Source organism: Orbicella faveolata, unplaced genomic scaffold (genome assembly GCF_042242905.1).
Source record: "Orbicella faveolata isolate gen_17 unplaced genomic scaffold, um_ofav_v1 contig_25, whole genome shotgun sequence".
Classification (NCBI taxonomy): Eukaryota; Metazoa; Cnidaria; class Anthozoa; order Scleractinia; family Merulinidae; genus Orbicella; species Orbicella faveolata.
The window spans coordinates 21,306,386-21,320,700 of record NW_028301553.1 but is presented as its reverse complement, the minus strand read 5'-3'; the positions used below and the strand labels follow the sequence as shown (position 1 = coordinate 21,320,700).

Below are 14,315 nucleotides of genomic sequence, written 5' to 3'. Positions count from 1 at the left end.
TAAAGTGTACATCTATGTTTTTTTCTTTTTTCACCTCAGTCACTCTGTACCCTTATTTTGTTCCTCAGGTGGACAAACTGCTTACTGATGAGTCGCTGTAACAACCTCATCTTCAGTTGACACTGCTGGAACAACAAGAGCTGGCATCACCAATGGTAAGAGGAAACGTATTCTTAGAAAAAAAGGCTTCGTAAGTTTCCTTGTTCTTTTATTTTCAATTTTCCCCTTTTTCAGGTTGACCAATTCCTCGCTGATGACGCTCCAGATCAAAATAAAAATGATGATCCATCAGTGCAAGATAGAGAACCGGAATTTGAACCAACTTACTCATCAATACTAATAAATTGTAATTGTAAACTAACTAGATTTTTGCAAAGTTTAATTTTTTTTATTTGCAGGCTGGTCCTTCGACTTCAACACCTCTAACAACCTTATCATCTGCAGAGCGTGAATCAACTCCATTGAACCAAACAGTAAGAATTTGTTTTTGTCCTACAAACATTATTTTTAGAAGAATAAATTGCCTGACAAAGATAAGGTTATCTCTATTAAGATTGTTAGTTTCTCCCCTGGCGCAATGTGTGGTTCTAGAAAATATCCACACTCCCCCAACAGAAGAGACTGGAGTTTCCTCAGGGGTGGGGGGTTCTATGAGACCAAAAAATTTAAAGAAATGTATGAAGCTTACCCGGAATTTCCAGAGGGGTGGGGAGGTGTTAGAGAAAATCCCGTTTGTGGGGGAGGTATGGATATTTTATGGAACTACACAATACCAAAATATGCAGGTATTAAGTAGCCATGAAAAAAAAAACTATAAGTACAAAGAGAAATAAATTAAACCTGTATCAATTTTTTTCATTAGACTGATCAGTGCGACCAAACTCCGGAAGACTGCAAGACGTGTGATAATTTGCAGAAAGAAAACAAAGATCTGAAGGCGGAAGTCAAATTACTAAAAGCCAAAGTTACCAGGCTAAAGAACAGGATGGCACATAACCAGAAACAGTGGGTTGAAACTTTTCAGAATCAAACTGAACAGGATCAACAGGACTTCACTCCCACACATTTTGGTAAGCTCCCATACTTTTTAAAATTTTATTACAAATTTTACCTAACTTGAGATTGATTTGCTCGTGTCATTTCCTTTATAACATTCTTTACATTTTTCACTTGTAGAGTAAGGTTGGTGTTATCTATGACCATTTTTTAACTTATTCCCACCTAAAATGTTACTTTGTATTTTTAAGGACTGACACTGCATGTATTCCTTGTTTAAGGTACTCCCACAGAGAGTGAAGTTGATGAAACCATGCCCATTAAAGAGGAATCTGATCCTTTGGATGATTACAAAGACACAGAGGAAAGTGATCAAGGTGCCCCAATCTATGATGAGGATCCTACCTGGACCCCTGAAGATGTTGATAAAGCCTACATAAAATTAGGAGATGATTGTGATGACAAGAAACAAACATCAAATCTTGGGTATTACTCTAGTCTGCTATCATACTGAAATTGATGTCAGGATTATCTACTGGGGAAGACCAAATGAGGGCAATCCTTAGGTTTTCTTGGTGTAGCTCATTACTAAGTATAATAGTAATACATAAGCACTGAGGAAAAAATCAACAGAGTAGTAATCCTGTATGAGGAACAATTGAAGATGTTAAACTTTAACAGACAAAACAAGGGTTTCCAATGCAATTAAGTTTAATAAAATCAACTCCAGTCTGTGGGCTACTCAAGGGCTTGAGTGTCATGATAGATATTGGAAATGTACCAGTAATAAATTTACTAGTACTTATTAATTCTTTTTTTTATAGTAGGGTGCGCATTGCAGAGAAGGATGAACGAGAGGAGCCTAAAGGATTTGTATTTCTTTCCAAACTCTTACTCCTTCTCCAAGGCTGTCATATATGCTTCACTCCCAACCCTGAAGTCATGTCCTCACAAACTGGAACCTCGCTGACAATTGAAACAAAATGTAGGAAATGTAAAGAGATCTTTACATGGAAAAGTGAGCCTTTCTTTCTTGGGAAATTCCTAGCTGGTAATCTCCTACTCAGTTTTGCAGTTCTTTGTGCGGGTGCCTCTATAAAGAAGGTACTATTGGTGTTTTGCCACATGGGAGTTCTGGTATATAATGAACCCACTTATTATTACCACCAGAGACACCTCATCCCAACGGTAATATAATTCTGGCGTAAATAGCAGAAAAAAAATTTAGACACTTTGAAAGGAAAAGAGGTTGTGTTAGCTGCAGATGGGCACCATGATAGCATGGACCATTCTGTGAAGTATGGAACTTATACAATCTTCCGCTGTACAGTGGGCCTTATCATTCAAATTGTTCTTGTAGAGGTAAGTGATATAACTTTGGTTAATCTTCATTAGAATGTAATTCAAATACTGTAGCTTAAAATATTATTAGTGACTACTTTTGATAAGCAATAGTAATTATAGCAAGGTGAGTATGATTCCCCAAGTAATCAAGTGGTCCAATTACTAATGAATAGTATCAAGGCTGAGAGGATCTCTTTTTTTTGTGAAAATCAAATTAAATATGTAATCACACATTAGAGTGGCAGATCCAGACTACCATAAAAGAAAGGGGCCTTGGATTGAATAAGGTGGTGGCCTGGATTAAAAACTACCTGAAAGGCATAAGTTTTGGAAATGCAGTTGAAGGTGGGGCACAGAACCCTCCCTGGATCTGCCACTGCCTTGCTTATCATGAACACATGTACACAGAAACCTGCTTAGTGGAAAATACAAGACACAAACATAGACACATATACGTTGAGGGTCAATAATGAAACCTGTACCTTACATTACTTTCTAGGCTAACCAGGCAGGAGGCAGTTCAGGAATTGAGTTCATGGCCTTCAAGGAACCATTTACCTATCTGTTGACCACTAGCATGATTGTCAAGTCCTTTATATCTGATAGACACATTTCTATTGCTAAATGGACAAGAGAGAGGGGTGTAGCAAGAAATGCAACAAACTAGGAAAGCCAGTTGTTAATCACTTCTTTCATCTCTGGCACTTTGGGAAAAGTATGTAAACAGTGACATATTCAAAAAGTATAATTGCTGGGATAAATAAACAACTAAATCAGTAAATGACTCTGATCACAAGAGTCAGTGGCTTCTCACATTGAATGGAATCAGCTTGGTTTAAACATGTAAGTTGCACTTTGAATAATCTGATTGCTATCAATGGTTTGTATCTTTCTGTAGAAATCCAAAAAATTCTGACCAAACTGAGCAAGGAGAAGAACTGTGAAATCATTGGACGGTAGAGAAAAGCATGTGTGGGACACTTTTACTGGGCAGTAACATCAACCCAAGAAAGCCTTGGGCTAGTTAAGCTCGCCAAATTTCAAGCCTTCCTTAGTCATGTTACTAACAAGCACAAGGACCTTCCAAATAGGTTGTTCAATGCCTGTGCCCATGGAAATATTATCACTCCGAAATTGTGGATGTCCAAAGGTGCATAAATTTAGCAAAAATGTTCAAGTAAATTGCATATGATACTGCAACAACTACACATATAACTGTATCTGTCTTTTGACACTGGTGTAACATAACTTTCTAATCAAGTTTCAATCCACTGTATTGCTTGAGTTTCATTAGCCTACGAAAAGTTGTGTTTAGTCGTTAATAAGAGCACTCTCACAAAAGCAATAGAGAAAGCATCGTCAGTGGAACAAACAAGTTGTCTTGAGGGTTACCACTCAGTGGTCAACCATTTTGCACCAAAAATGCTGGCCTTTTCCTACTTGGGTATGCTTTGCAGGTAAACAGTTTTTTTTTTTTTCATTTGCTCAGAACTTGGAGGTCAGCAGACGGTGTAACAGGGTCAATAATGCCTATTAAAGAATTGAAAATGCTAAGAACTTGGTTTCCGCATTGAGGGTGAACGTATATTGATGTGATGAACCATGGTTCCCACATCATTACATGCATGATATAATGTGTAAGTCAATGATCTCTACATTATATTTCAAGGTCAATATTAGCTGCACTACACTTCAATTACAACCTAAGACGGGAAGCAAAACAAGATAGTCAAGGACAACCACGGCTGTCTGTCACTTATCAGAAGTGTAAAGAAGGTGAGGCAACAGTAAGGGAAGCAAGGGTACCTGCAAGTTATGGTAACCATGTAACCATTTGTACATGCCAACTCCAGATATGAACATTGCAGACTATTAAAGTACCATGTCTAGTGAACGGCTATTATCCAATCCTTGATTTTACATTCCATTTGAAATCAGCTACTTCTTTGCTGGTTTACCAGGCATTTGACTATAAAACAGACTTGATTATTTTATTTCTGTAAAGTGGAGATTTGATCCTAGGGTATTGAATGACATAATTATGTTTAAAAAGTTTGTTTACCCGTTTTAGAATATGTCACTGAAATCTACCATCTACATAGCTTTTCGAACCACGTCTTTGGCAATTTTTTGTTCTTTTTAGGCAAGTTAAGGAAAGTCACTCCTCTTTCCCTATCCTTTTCGGTTCCGGTTTTAAAGCCCGGGCCGAATTTTTTAGCTCACAACTGAATTTAGAACAGAAAAGAAGAGCTTTAGCCTTTGAGTTTTGCACCAATTCAGACGGAATGATGTCACAGATATGTGGCCTGGCCTTCAAGATCCTTTCAAAATGGCGGCTCCCAGTGTCGAACTTTTCACTTCTTTTTCATTGGGATCACATCCACTTCAGAAGCTAAAACAGCGGTGAGTAACTCAACTCAATGTGAACTTTTTATTGGTGATAGAAAAAATACACGGTTTTTGGAGTGACCTACTCCTTTAAGATGAGTTTTTTCGCAATTCTTTATAGCCAAATGTTAAAAGAATCATTGAGAGAAGAATCTAGTTTTAGAGTGACTGGTGAGCTTTTGTCATTCACTTCCACTGATTTCCAGGTATCTCGCTGGCGATGCCGGTGACAGTGACTCAGGAGAAGAAGACGCTGCTTGTTGATGAGCCAGAAGAGAATTCAAATAGGAAATCTGAAAGTCAAGAGGACGAGAAGTTTGAGGAATCCAAGTACTGGAAAAAGGTTGATGTTCTCAATGCAAAGTTTACAGAGCACCTCCAAATTTTAAAGGAAATGAATCTAGAGATCCTTCCAGTGTACCCAAATCCAAAACAGAAACCAGTGCACAAAACAGGCGGAGTAGCCCAAGCATGCGGCAGAATTTACATGTCAAGAACCTTGATGTGGAAAGATCTGTTCATTATCAGGAAGTTAAAGAATCACGCCAGAAAACATCGTCGTGGTGGTCAGCAAACAACTGCAATCCATTAATTTCATACTGTTACTCAAGAACCCAATCTTTCTTTGTAAGTCCTTGTTAATAAAACTGCAAATATACTAATAAATTGGCTAAGCACAAAGCAGCAACTTGTGGTGACAAAGTTCAAACAACTGTTCAATGGGCTCCCTATTTCGCTCTTTTTAGCACTTTCAATCCCCACAGTAGGTCAGCGGTCAATGTTCTGCACAAGCATCCTTTAAAAAAGTCCTCAGCTAATCGGCGGTTATTAAGACATGTCGACATTGTTTGAATAATCAGGTGAGTGGCCGCAATGCTTTTTTCAGATTTTACACTACCTTTCTTTCTCATATAACCAGGCACAGCTTTCACTGAATGTGCCAAAGTATTTTTCTGGAAAAATCTTGCGGGATTTTGAGCAGTTTCCGACAGGTTTTGATTGGAAATACCATTGTTAAGTGCCTTGAAAGTGTCCATCAAGCAAATAAATGCACATTCTCAAATTGATATTTATATCATTTTCTCACACTACTCAGAATTAGATGTAAATGTTTGTTTCAATATTAATACTTGTTTCAATTAAAAAGGAAATTGAAATATTCACCTAAGTCAGGATTCCTTGACAGGATCATAAAAAGAGCTGCTGGCAAAAAGCCATCTGAAGTCTACAATTTTTTTTTGTACCATTGTGGTTATTCACATCCAGAAATCACATGTCCTGTCAGAGGGCTTTTGTTCTTTTCGTTTTCATTTTACTTCAGGATATGTGTGTGTGAGTATCCTTCCATGTGCTGACTACCTTGCAATTTTCCTAGTGTTGGTTTAGATTATTCCCAGATGTTTTATATCCTAAACAAAGTGTTTAATGTGGTTGGTTTACGTAACAGATATGTTTCTAATGCCATCCTGAATTGCTTGTTGTTTGCTTACTGGTCATTACATTAACATGTTGTACTTGTATGTGGAGACACGGTCAGAATAAGACTTGACATATTAATGCTTTCATCACAATTTGAGAACATCAATCTTTGTTCTTTCTCAAACAGGAACAGGTCTTCCTGTATTTATATTTGACCTAATAAATTATTCCGACATTTGTGATGCCTTGTTTACAGTGGTTAAGTCCAGGACTTTGTGGATGGGTTTCAAAAGAATTTTGACTTTGATGATCAGCTGAGGAATCAAAGTCTTTAGCATAATATACTTCCGTGTGATAAAGGCGTTGTTTTTCACGTTACATGGAAATTTTCTAGTGGGAATGTAAGATACATCTCAACCAAGTTAAGTGCAGTTTATAATAGTCTTTTTATTGAAACATTTCTTTGATTAATTTGAAGTGGTTTTCTCTGTCAAAATTAAAGAAATTACCAGTAAAAATGTAAACACTGCAAATATTTGAAATTTAATTTTGTTGCCAAGTGATAAAAGAAGATTTTTACAATTTTTTGTAGCAAATGCTAACCCAACTCTTTTGTTTTCTGGGCACAATGAATCAATTCTTAAACTGGCAAATCAGTATTAACTTTTTCCCAAGTAAACAACAAGCTTACATCAAAGCAACATGTCCAAAATGGTTGGATGTCACTGTGTTCCCAGTGGCATTTTAATATCTTCTATGAATGGCAATATAATTAGAATGGAACTTTTTAACACAGATTTTCTAAAGGGTTTGTGGTATGAAAACTCTGCAAATATCACATAAAACTCCACATGGCAGCAAGTTAAACCACAAAATGATTTGATTAGACTTTCAGACAACACATGCAATGGTTTGTTTTTGTAATTAATAAAATTTAAATCTGTTTTGCTGTACATCGTAACCAATCAAACCTGTTGGATTGACTTAATCATAACAGTTAAGAGTCCACTAAGTGGTCCGACTTTCAGAGGCTTGTACTTCACAAAACATAACTCTTACACACCTTGCATGCCTACATTATTTTCTAAGGATAGAGATCTCACTATGCTAGGTTAAAATTATTAATAATTAATAATTTTAATAATTATTATTAGTAATTTTACTGATTTTGCAGATCTGAGGAGAAGAGGCGGAGGCCGCGGCCAAGGCGGGGGCCACATTCAAGTATGGGAAACAGAAAGTTTGAACACATAGGGCTAGCAGCAAGGAGTCTGAGATGGTTTAAATCGTATCTTGCAGACAGACAGCAATGCGTGTGTATAAACGGGGAGGTATCAGAGACTCACCCTATTGACCTGGGTGTGCCACAAGGAAGTATCCTAGGCCCGCTTCTATTTAATGTTTACATGAACAGCTTGTCAGCTGCTGTAACGAAGAGTGAACTCATATTGTATGCAGATGATGCTGTTTTAATAGTTGCTGCGTCGACACCCCAAGAGCTCAATGATGCCCTTCGACACAACTTCACCCTAATCTCCGACTGGTACACCAACAACAAATTAGCGTTTAATGTGAAGAAGACTAAACTGATGCTTTCGGGTAGCAAGACAATGTTGTCTCCATTTAATGACTTTCAGTTTTCTACTGACGAAGGGCAAATAAATCATGTTTCATCTTTTAAGTATCTAGGCATATTATTGGATGAGAAATGGAAATGGAAGATGCACGTCAATAGCCTCTTACAAAAATTAGGACATCGCCTGTCAGTCTTCAATCAAATCTATCATATGCTGGATCAGAAAAGTCTCACATCATATTTTAATGGCCTTGTCCTACCACACCTAGATTATGCAGATATTGTCTGGGGTAACCAGCCTGGTCTTACAACACAGATGAAACAATTACAATCTTTTCAAATCGCTTTGCGAAGAAGATCGTTAAGTTGAAAATGTCATCAACAGAGACTCTGACGTCAGTGCGGTGAGTGTCTTTACATGCGAGGCGGTTCGGTCATCGGTGTTGTGTTGTGCAAGATGCAATGAAAGGTAGCATCCCCGAACATTTCAGTGTATTCAGATCTACCATGAACCAACAACACGGTTATAATACCCGAAATGGTTACATGCCCAAAGTCAGTAGGTCAAGAACAGAATGGGGAAAAAGCAAAACATATTATAAAGCCATTAACGACTGGGCCACACTACCAAGTGCTTTAAAGAAACTGATGCCAAAAACTATTTTTAAATACAAACTGAAACAGTTTTTATTGAGCCATTTTAACCTTAGTTAGTAGTATTTTAATTCTTGTTTTAGTTTTTTAATCGTAGTTAGCTTACCGCATAGGTTTTTGTCCTTTGTATTGTATTTTAGATTTTAATGTATTTTAAAGGTTTAACATATATTTTCTCAGAGGACCCTCCTGAAAACCACCTTATGGTGATTGGAGGTCTCCTCTTAAAATATTATGTATTATTATATTATTATTATATATAAAGAGTAATGTACACATTCTTTTATGTCATACTTAATAATTTATTCATGCTTAGCGCACATATATCGAGTTATGTGTGTACGCGGGACGTTTAGAGAGCACGAAAGAAGCGTCAGAGTTGCTTGAGGCAATAGCCAAGAGCAACTCTAGCTTCTCTAGTTAATAAAGCTAATATTGTAAATGCCTGTTGTTTCCTCAACTGAAAAGACTAAATCACACCTTCTGCCAAAGCAATAACAGTGGACAAGCAACTCCAGTCTTTTTTATCACAATTTATGCACAGCTGTGTAATTTTTGTCTCTTTATGTTTAATTTCTCTTTGGAGCAGCCCAGAAGTATTTTTTTCCTCTTATGAAAACCAGTAAAACTTGCTTAAAATAGCTAAGAAAAATTCACACATTTTATCGCATTTATCGCACCCTATCAGAAGGCCTGATAAGAGGCCAGTGAATCAATAGTGGGCAACTAATAAGGGATTTGGTTGTGCATTGAATTATTATAGAATAAGGTTATCTTCAAGCAAATTGTGCTAAAATCTGTGAAAAATCCTCTTTGATATCAATGGTCAATACACCTCAATCCTTGTTTGGGCTTTAGAGGTATTCTCCTGCATATATGGATGTTTCCAGTTTTGTAGTGTTTTGGTAGCTTTCTCCCTAGCAGACTAAGGGGAATCACATCTACTGTTTAACATCCACATTTAATAATTATGCCTCATGTGTAAATTGCCTAAGGTATTTTCTGACTGCCCAGTTTATGATAACAACCCAAGAATCACATGCTGTTTTAAGCCAAAAATGAACAAGCACAGATGTTGCTCTGTCTTTTCAACCCCTCCCCTGGCCCTTCCAATCGATGCTTAGTACAGTTTTTTATTTAACATAATTTGGAGAGGATGCTACTCTTTTACCACAGGGTGCAAATAAAACAATGTTTCAAGCTTTTTGGTCAGCTTTAATTTACTGGGCCAAAAAAAATTCTGACTAGCCCCCCAAAAGTTTATGTGTTTCAGTACTTCTGTAATTAGAATTTCTGGAAAAATTCCACAAGAATTGCAGACTCTTTCCTTGCCTATCAGCCAAATGTAATACAGAATCCACAAGCCTGACTGGAAAATGTACTAGATTTGGACTTGAAAATAAATACTGATATATTTGTTGACATCTTTCATGTCTGTTATTTCGTTTCAGAGAAATCCTTTGCTTGTGGGGGAAAGGGGTACACCTTCAAGGAGTGCCCTTCACAGAAAAGGCAGTAGGGCCCAGGAGCTCTTCCCAGGGTCTCTGCTGCTGTAAACATGCAGTTTTTTATTTAAAATGTTGATTTTGTATATTATTTTCCTTGCCATCTTGAATTTCTTTGCTTTTAATGATTCTTTAATTGTATTTTGTTGAACCATTTGTTAAAACAGTAAAATGATTGCTCTAAACAATGTGTAAACTCTTGTTTGATATAACAAATGAAGAACGGTTAACTACCAGATGCTCTGTTCTGTTGTATAAAAGGATCCAGGAGTTGGTAGAGCAGGAAAGGGGGGGAATAATGACATGTTATGTATAGTAGCCTAGGTAGCCTTGGTACTAGAGTGCATGTAAGCCTCATTATGATGTATATATAAGGAAGAATGACTTTCAAAATAAACGGTTATTTTGCTCTTGTGGTACGCTGCTGTCTATTTGTTGAAACATGGTGTCAGAAGTGATCGTACGGACCCAATAAGAATGCCTACCACTGAAGGATCAGCAGAAGAAGGACAGCAGAGGAGATAAAATAACTCAGCTAAAACTGCCAGTGCCACTTGATTTCGAAGCTATAAATTTGGCTGACAGTTGGAAGAGATGGAGGCAAGAAGAATTGTACATGGATTTAGCAGTGTATGGCAGAGAGGAGTCAACGAAGGTGAAGCTGTTTTTGTATTTAGTCAGGAGTCAGGGACGAGAAATTTACCGTACGATGATATTCGAAGCACCTGGACACAGACTAAATTTAAAGCAGGTTATGGATGCATTCGACTAGCACTGTAATCCGCAAAAAAAAACGAAACTGTTGAGAGGTACAAGTTCTTTTCACATTTTCAAAACCCAGGCAAATTGCTAGAAAAGTTTATAACAGATCTGAAGCTTTTAGCAACTGCTTGTAACTTTGGTGACCTCAAAGATTCACTGGTAAGAGACCGAATTATCTGCGGAATTCAGGACAAGCAGCTCCATGAAAAACCTCCTCAAGGATCCATGTGTTGATCTGCAACAATGTCTTGATGCCTGTAGAGCAGCCGAATTATCAAAAGAACGAAGTAAAACCTTGGAAGGAGGCGAAAATGTAAGTAAATTCATTGAGAGATCAAATGAAGCGTGGAAAAGCATTTGACGACAAAAGGCGGAGAAGGCGGATAAAAGGTGAGAAAGTGTTGAAAGGCAGGAAATGTCGAAGAACGAGAGGCCTGAAAATGAAAGTCCTGTGCATGACATGTATTGTAAGGACACAAAGAGATGCAAATATTACAGTGGAAAACATCGTATTGGCAAGCGAAATTGTCCTACATTTGGCAAGAGATGCTCGGCCTGTAGAATTATGAATCATTTTGCATCTCCGTGTATGGCTAAGGCAAACGTAAATGTGGTCAAGAGAGATAGCGGAAGCGATGAATACTGCCTCACACTCGAGTCATTGCTTGAACATGAAATACTCTGTGTCCATTCTGCAAGTGATCATGAATATGAGAGAAAGCTGTTTGCTACAATAAGCCTTGGAAATTCAATATTGAAGTTTCAGCTGGATAGTGGAGCAACTTGTAACCTGCTACCCGCAAAGTACCTTGAGGATAGAAACAAACTAAAACCGACCAGGAAATGGCTCACAATGTACAATGATACAATGATAAAGCCTTTGGGTACGTGCACGATGGAGGTACTCAACCCAAAAAACTCCAGGTCTTATCATGTGGAGTTTGCAGTTGTCGACAGTGACAGGGCCCTACTGATCCTGGGAAACCAAACCATGCAGCAGATGGACCTGATTAGGGTGTAACAACACAATGTGATGTCAGTCAACACCAGTCAAGCTTGCTTCATTGCTGAACAACTCTTAAAGGATTACCCTGATGTCTTTAAAGGTACTGGAAAGTTAGAGGGTCAGTACAAGCTTGAAGTTGAAGACCGTTCTACGCCAGTGGTTCATCCACCAAGGAGAGTTCCTGTAGTGCTCAAGGGTAAACTGAAGGAAGAATTGGAGCATCTTCAGAGCCTTGGTATCACAGAGTAAGTCACTGAGCCTACCCCATGGGTTTAAGTCTTGTAACTATACAGAAACCTAATGGACAAATTTGAGTGTCCATTGACCCAAAAGACCTTAATTGAGTGTTGAGAAGCCACTACCCGACCCCCACCATACACAAGGTACTTCCGGAGCTTTCAAGGGGGAAAGCATTCTCAACCGTAGACGCTAAGAATGGATTCTGGCATGTTGAACTCGACGATGACAGCTCACACCCTACAACTTTCAATTCTCCCTTTGGATGATTCCATTGGCGTCGCCTTCCCTTCAGGCTTTGCAAAGCTCCAGGAGTTTCAACGGAGACTGAATCACACCCTAACCCTACTCACCCTACTCGTAACAACGTTCAAATAAATGCTTGATATATTATTGTTCATTTATTTCTTATTATGGGACAAAAAAAGCTGTTTGCATGCAACAAAGGTTTGGAAAATTACAATTCAAAAGAGATTTATTTGGCTTTACCTTTCAAACTTAACTTCATATCTCTTATTACTTTAAAACATCCATGACTGACATTTGCACTCTCCACTATCTGAATGTTCCATGTCAATCAAGACAATCATACATAAGTTACTTAAGAGGCTGTCCGCCTAAGAATTGACCACTTAATTCGGATCAAAGTTTCGATTTCCTTCAAAATTTCTCCACGAAACTAGGTTTATATAAGGTAAAAGAAAATACATTTCTTTGGTTTTTATTCTTGATAATAGTCGAGATTTTGAGGAGAATGTGATCGATACCCGAAACCCTCAAATTGGGCCTTTCATGAAGCCGAAATTAGCCCTCATTGATATGCTTGCTGCCGAGCGTATATTTAGCGTACGAAGATAAGAATTACACCACCATTAGATACATCATTGCACTTAAAACAAATGGTAAAATCAAACCTGAGTATAGAAAATTACTAACATTGTAATCAGTTAAACAGGACAATGTCAACGCCATTTTCAAGAAGCAGGCCAAGTGGCGCAGCGAAAAGCGAAATTTCTCATAATTCTGACTTATTCGGAGAACCTATTGTATTTTTCTGAAAAGTATTAAGATAGGCCCTTGAAACCATAGAATAAAATTTATTGGCACTGGAGTATATGAAAGGATAGCTACGGAGTAAATTGTCTTAAATTCAGCAACTGGTCATCTACGCAAATAGCACGACCACTACGCTAAGTACATAAATTTCAAATTTCTTGTCTTAATCAGAAACGAAGATGACCTGGTACCACAGCTAAGGAAGAAAATTCAAAATGTCACCTTTAAATTTCCACCACTTTACATTCATGGCATCATGACATGATTTCCACTTTTTCGGCTATCAGTCCATTGTTACGACCAGCACAGGAAGCAGGGTTTGATTCCTCAATCTTGTGTGACTGTCATCTCAAAATATTCAATGTTTCTAATTAGTTCCGTGAAATGAGTGTAGGTAATCGAATCAACAATTTCTCCAGTTGACAAATGCACCAGTAGCGTCAAAAGTAAAAAGAAAATTGAGTAATTACGTTTGAAATACCAGTTGCCATGTTTCTTCGCTTCAAGAACTGCCGCTGACCGTATCAACAAACTATGTAACTGAGCAAATCAATGGATAATCGATAAACAAAGTGCTTGTGAAGAAGTTATGCTAGCAAGATTATGTCAGTGGAGAAAATGTGCTCTTTTTCTGTGATCTTAAACAAGCATTGCGGGCCAAATAGAGGCGAAGAAAATATAATTTTTCTCCACGAATGTGTGAGGGAAATTAGTAATCACCTTTGTAGATGTCACTTGTCACGTGAGAATGTCACTGAGATTGACCTAATTCTTGCTCGGGCTGGCTTGTAATCAACTTGAAGACCTCGAAGGAGATTTACACTTTGTTTGGCGAAAAGACACAAGTAGGGTCCCGTAAGTATAAAATATACTAGTTTTTAAACAATTATTAAGACTTGAAGGTGTACCACTGTAGAAATTTGACTGGCAAAATATAGTCCTAACATACATTCATTGTTATTCATCTCATTTTCTTGTGTTTGGTTAGCAATCTGTACAACATGCCGAAAAAGTCACGAGGAGAAACTAGAGGGGGCGAAGTGACTCCAAAGTTTTTCTGAAGATAAGCCTCTGATTGGTGAAAGTTGCAACAGGTACTATATAAGTACAGTGAAAAGTCTTATATTTAAGCAATTGAGCAATTTTTTTCGTATATACATAGCCTCGTCTAAACACAATGAGGGTTGGGAGAATTCAAGACAGTTATGCAAACGCTCGACTATGTCTCGGGTTTGCATAACTTTCGAGAATTCTGCAAGCCCCCTGAGTGTTTAGATGAGGCTTTGTAAAAATAGAAAAGTATCCTATGCTTTTATAAAATAATTCTAAAAAATATGCACAGATCTTAAAATGTCACAACAGTGTTTACATA

General features: G+C 37.7%; 2 protein-coding genes and 1 long non-coding RNA gene across 3 annotated transcripts; all 3 read left to right on the top strand.

Moving 5' to 3' along the window:
- The first annotated feature begins 397 nt into the window (after positions 1-397).
- On the top strand, positions 398-928 carry LOC149109403 (uncharacterized). The gene is made up of 2 exons (XR_016208677.1): positions 398-473; positions 863-928. It is a non-coding gene; the product is annotated as an uncharacterized LOC149109403 (long non-coding RNA).
- A 57-nt stretch (positions 929-985) lies between these two features.
- LOC149109402 (uncharacterized) lies at positions 986-3,007 on the top strand. The gene is given in 4 exon segments (XM_089294623.1): positions 986-1,070; positions 1,278-1,482; positions 1,824-2,358; positions 2,840-3,007. Coding segments are annotated over 4 exon segments (993 nt in total).
- Positions 3,008-3,670: 663 nt separating this feature from the next.
- Positions 3,671-10,299, top strand: LOC149109401 (uncharacterized). The gene is made up of 4 exons (XM_089294417.1): positions 3,671-3,797; positions 4,010-4,116; positions 4,935-5,355; positions 7,322-10,299. Exons 1-3 carry the CDS (start codon positions 3,763-3,765, stop codon positions 5,318-5,320), a joined length of 528 nt encoding a protein of 175 aa, XP_089150543.1. The 5' UTR covers positions 3,671-3,762; the 3' UTR covers positions 5,321-5,355; positions 7,322-10,299.
- The last annotated feature ends 4,016 nt before the right edge of the window (positions 10,300-14,315 follow it).

What these genes read in the sequence shown, in the direction of transcription:
- LOC149109401 (XM_089294417.1), top strand. Translation starts at nt 3,763, where the DNA reads ATGCTGGCCTTTTCCTACTTGGGTATGCTTTGCAG. An exon ending in TACTTGGGTATGCTTTGCAG is followed by an intron (nt 3,798 to 4,009) that starts GTAAACAGTTTT and finishes TTATATTTCAAG; the next exon opens with GTCAATATTAGCTGCACTAC. An exon ending in TTATCAGAAGTGTAAAGAAG is followed by an intron (nt 4,117 to 4,934) that starts GTGAGGCAACAG and finishes ACTGATTTCCAG; the next exon opens with GTATCTCGCTGGCGATGCCG.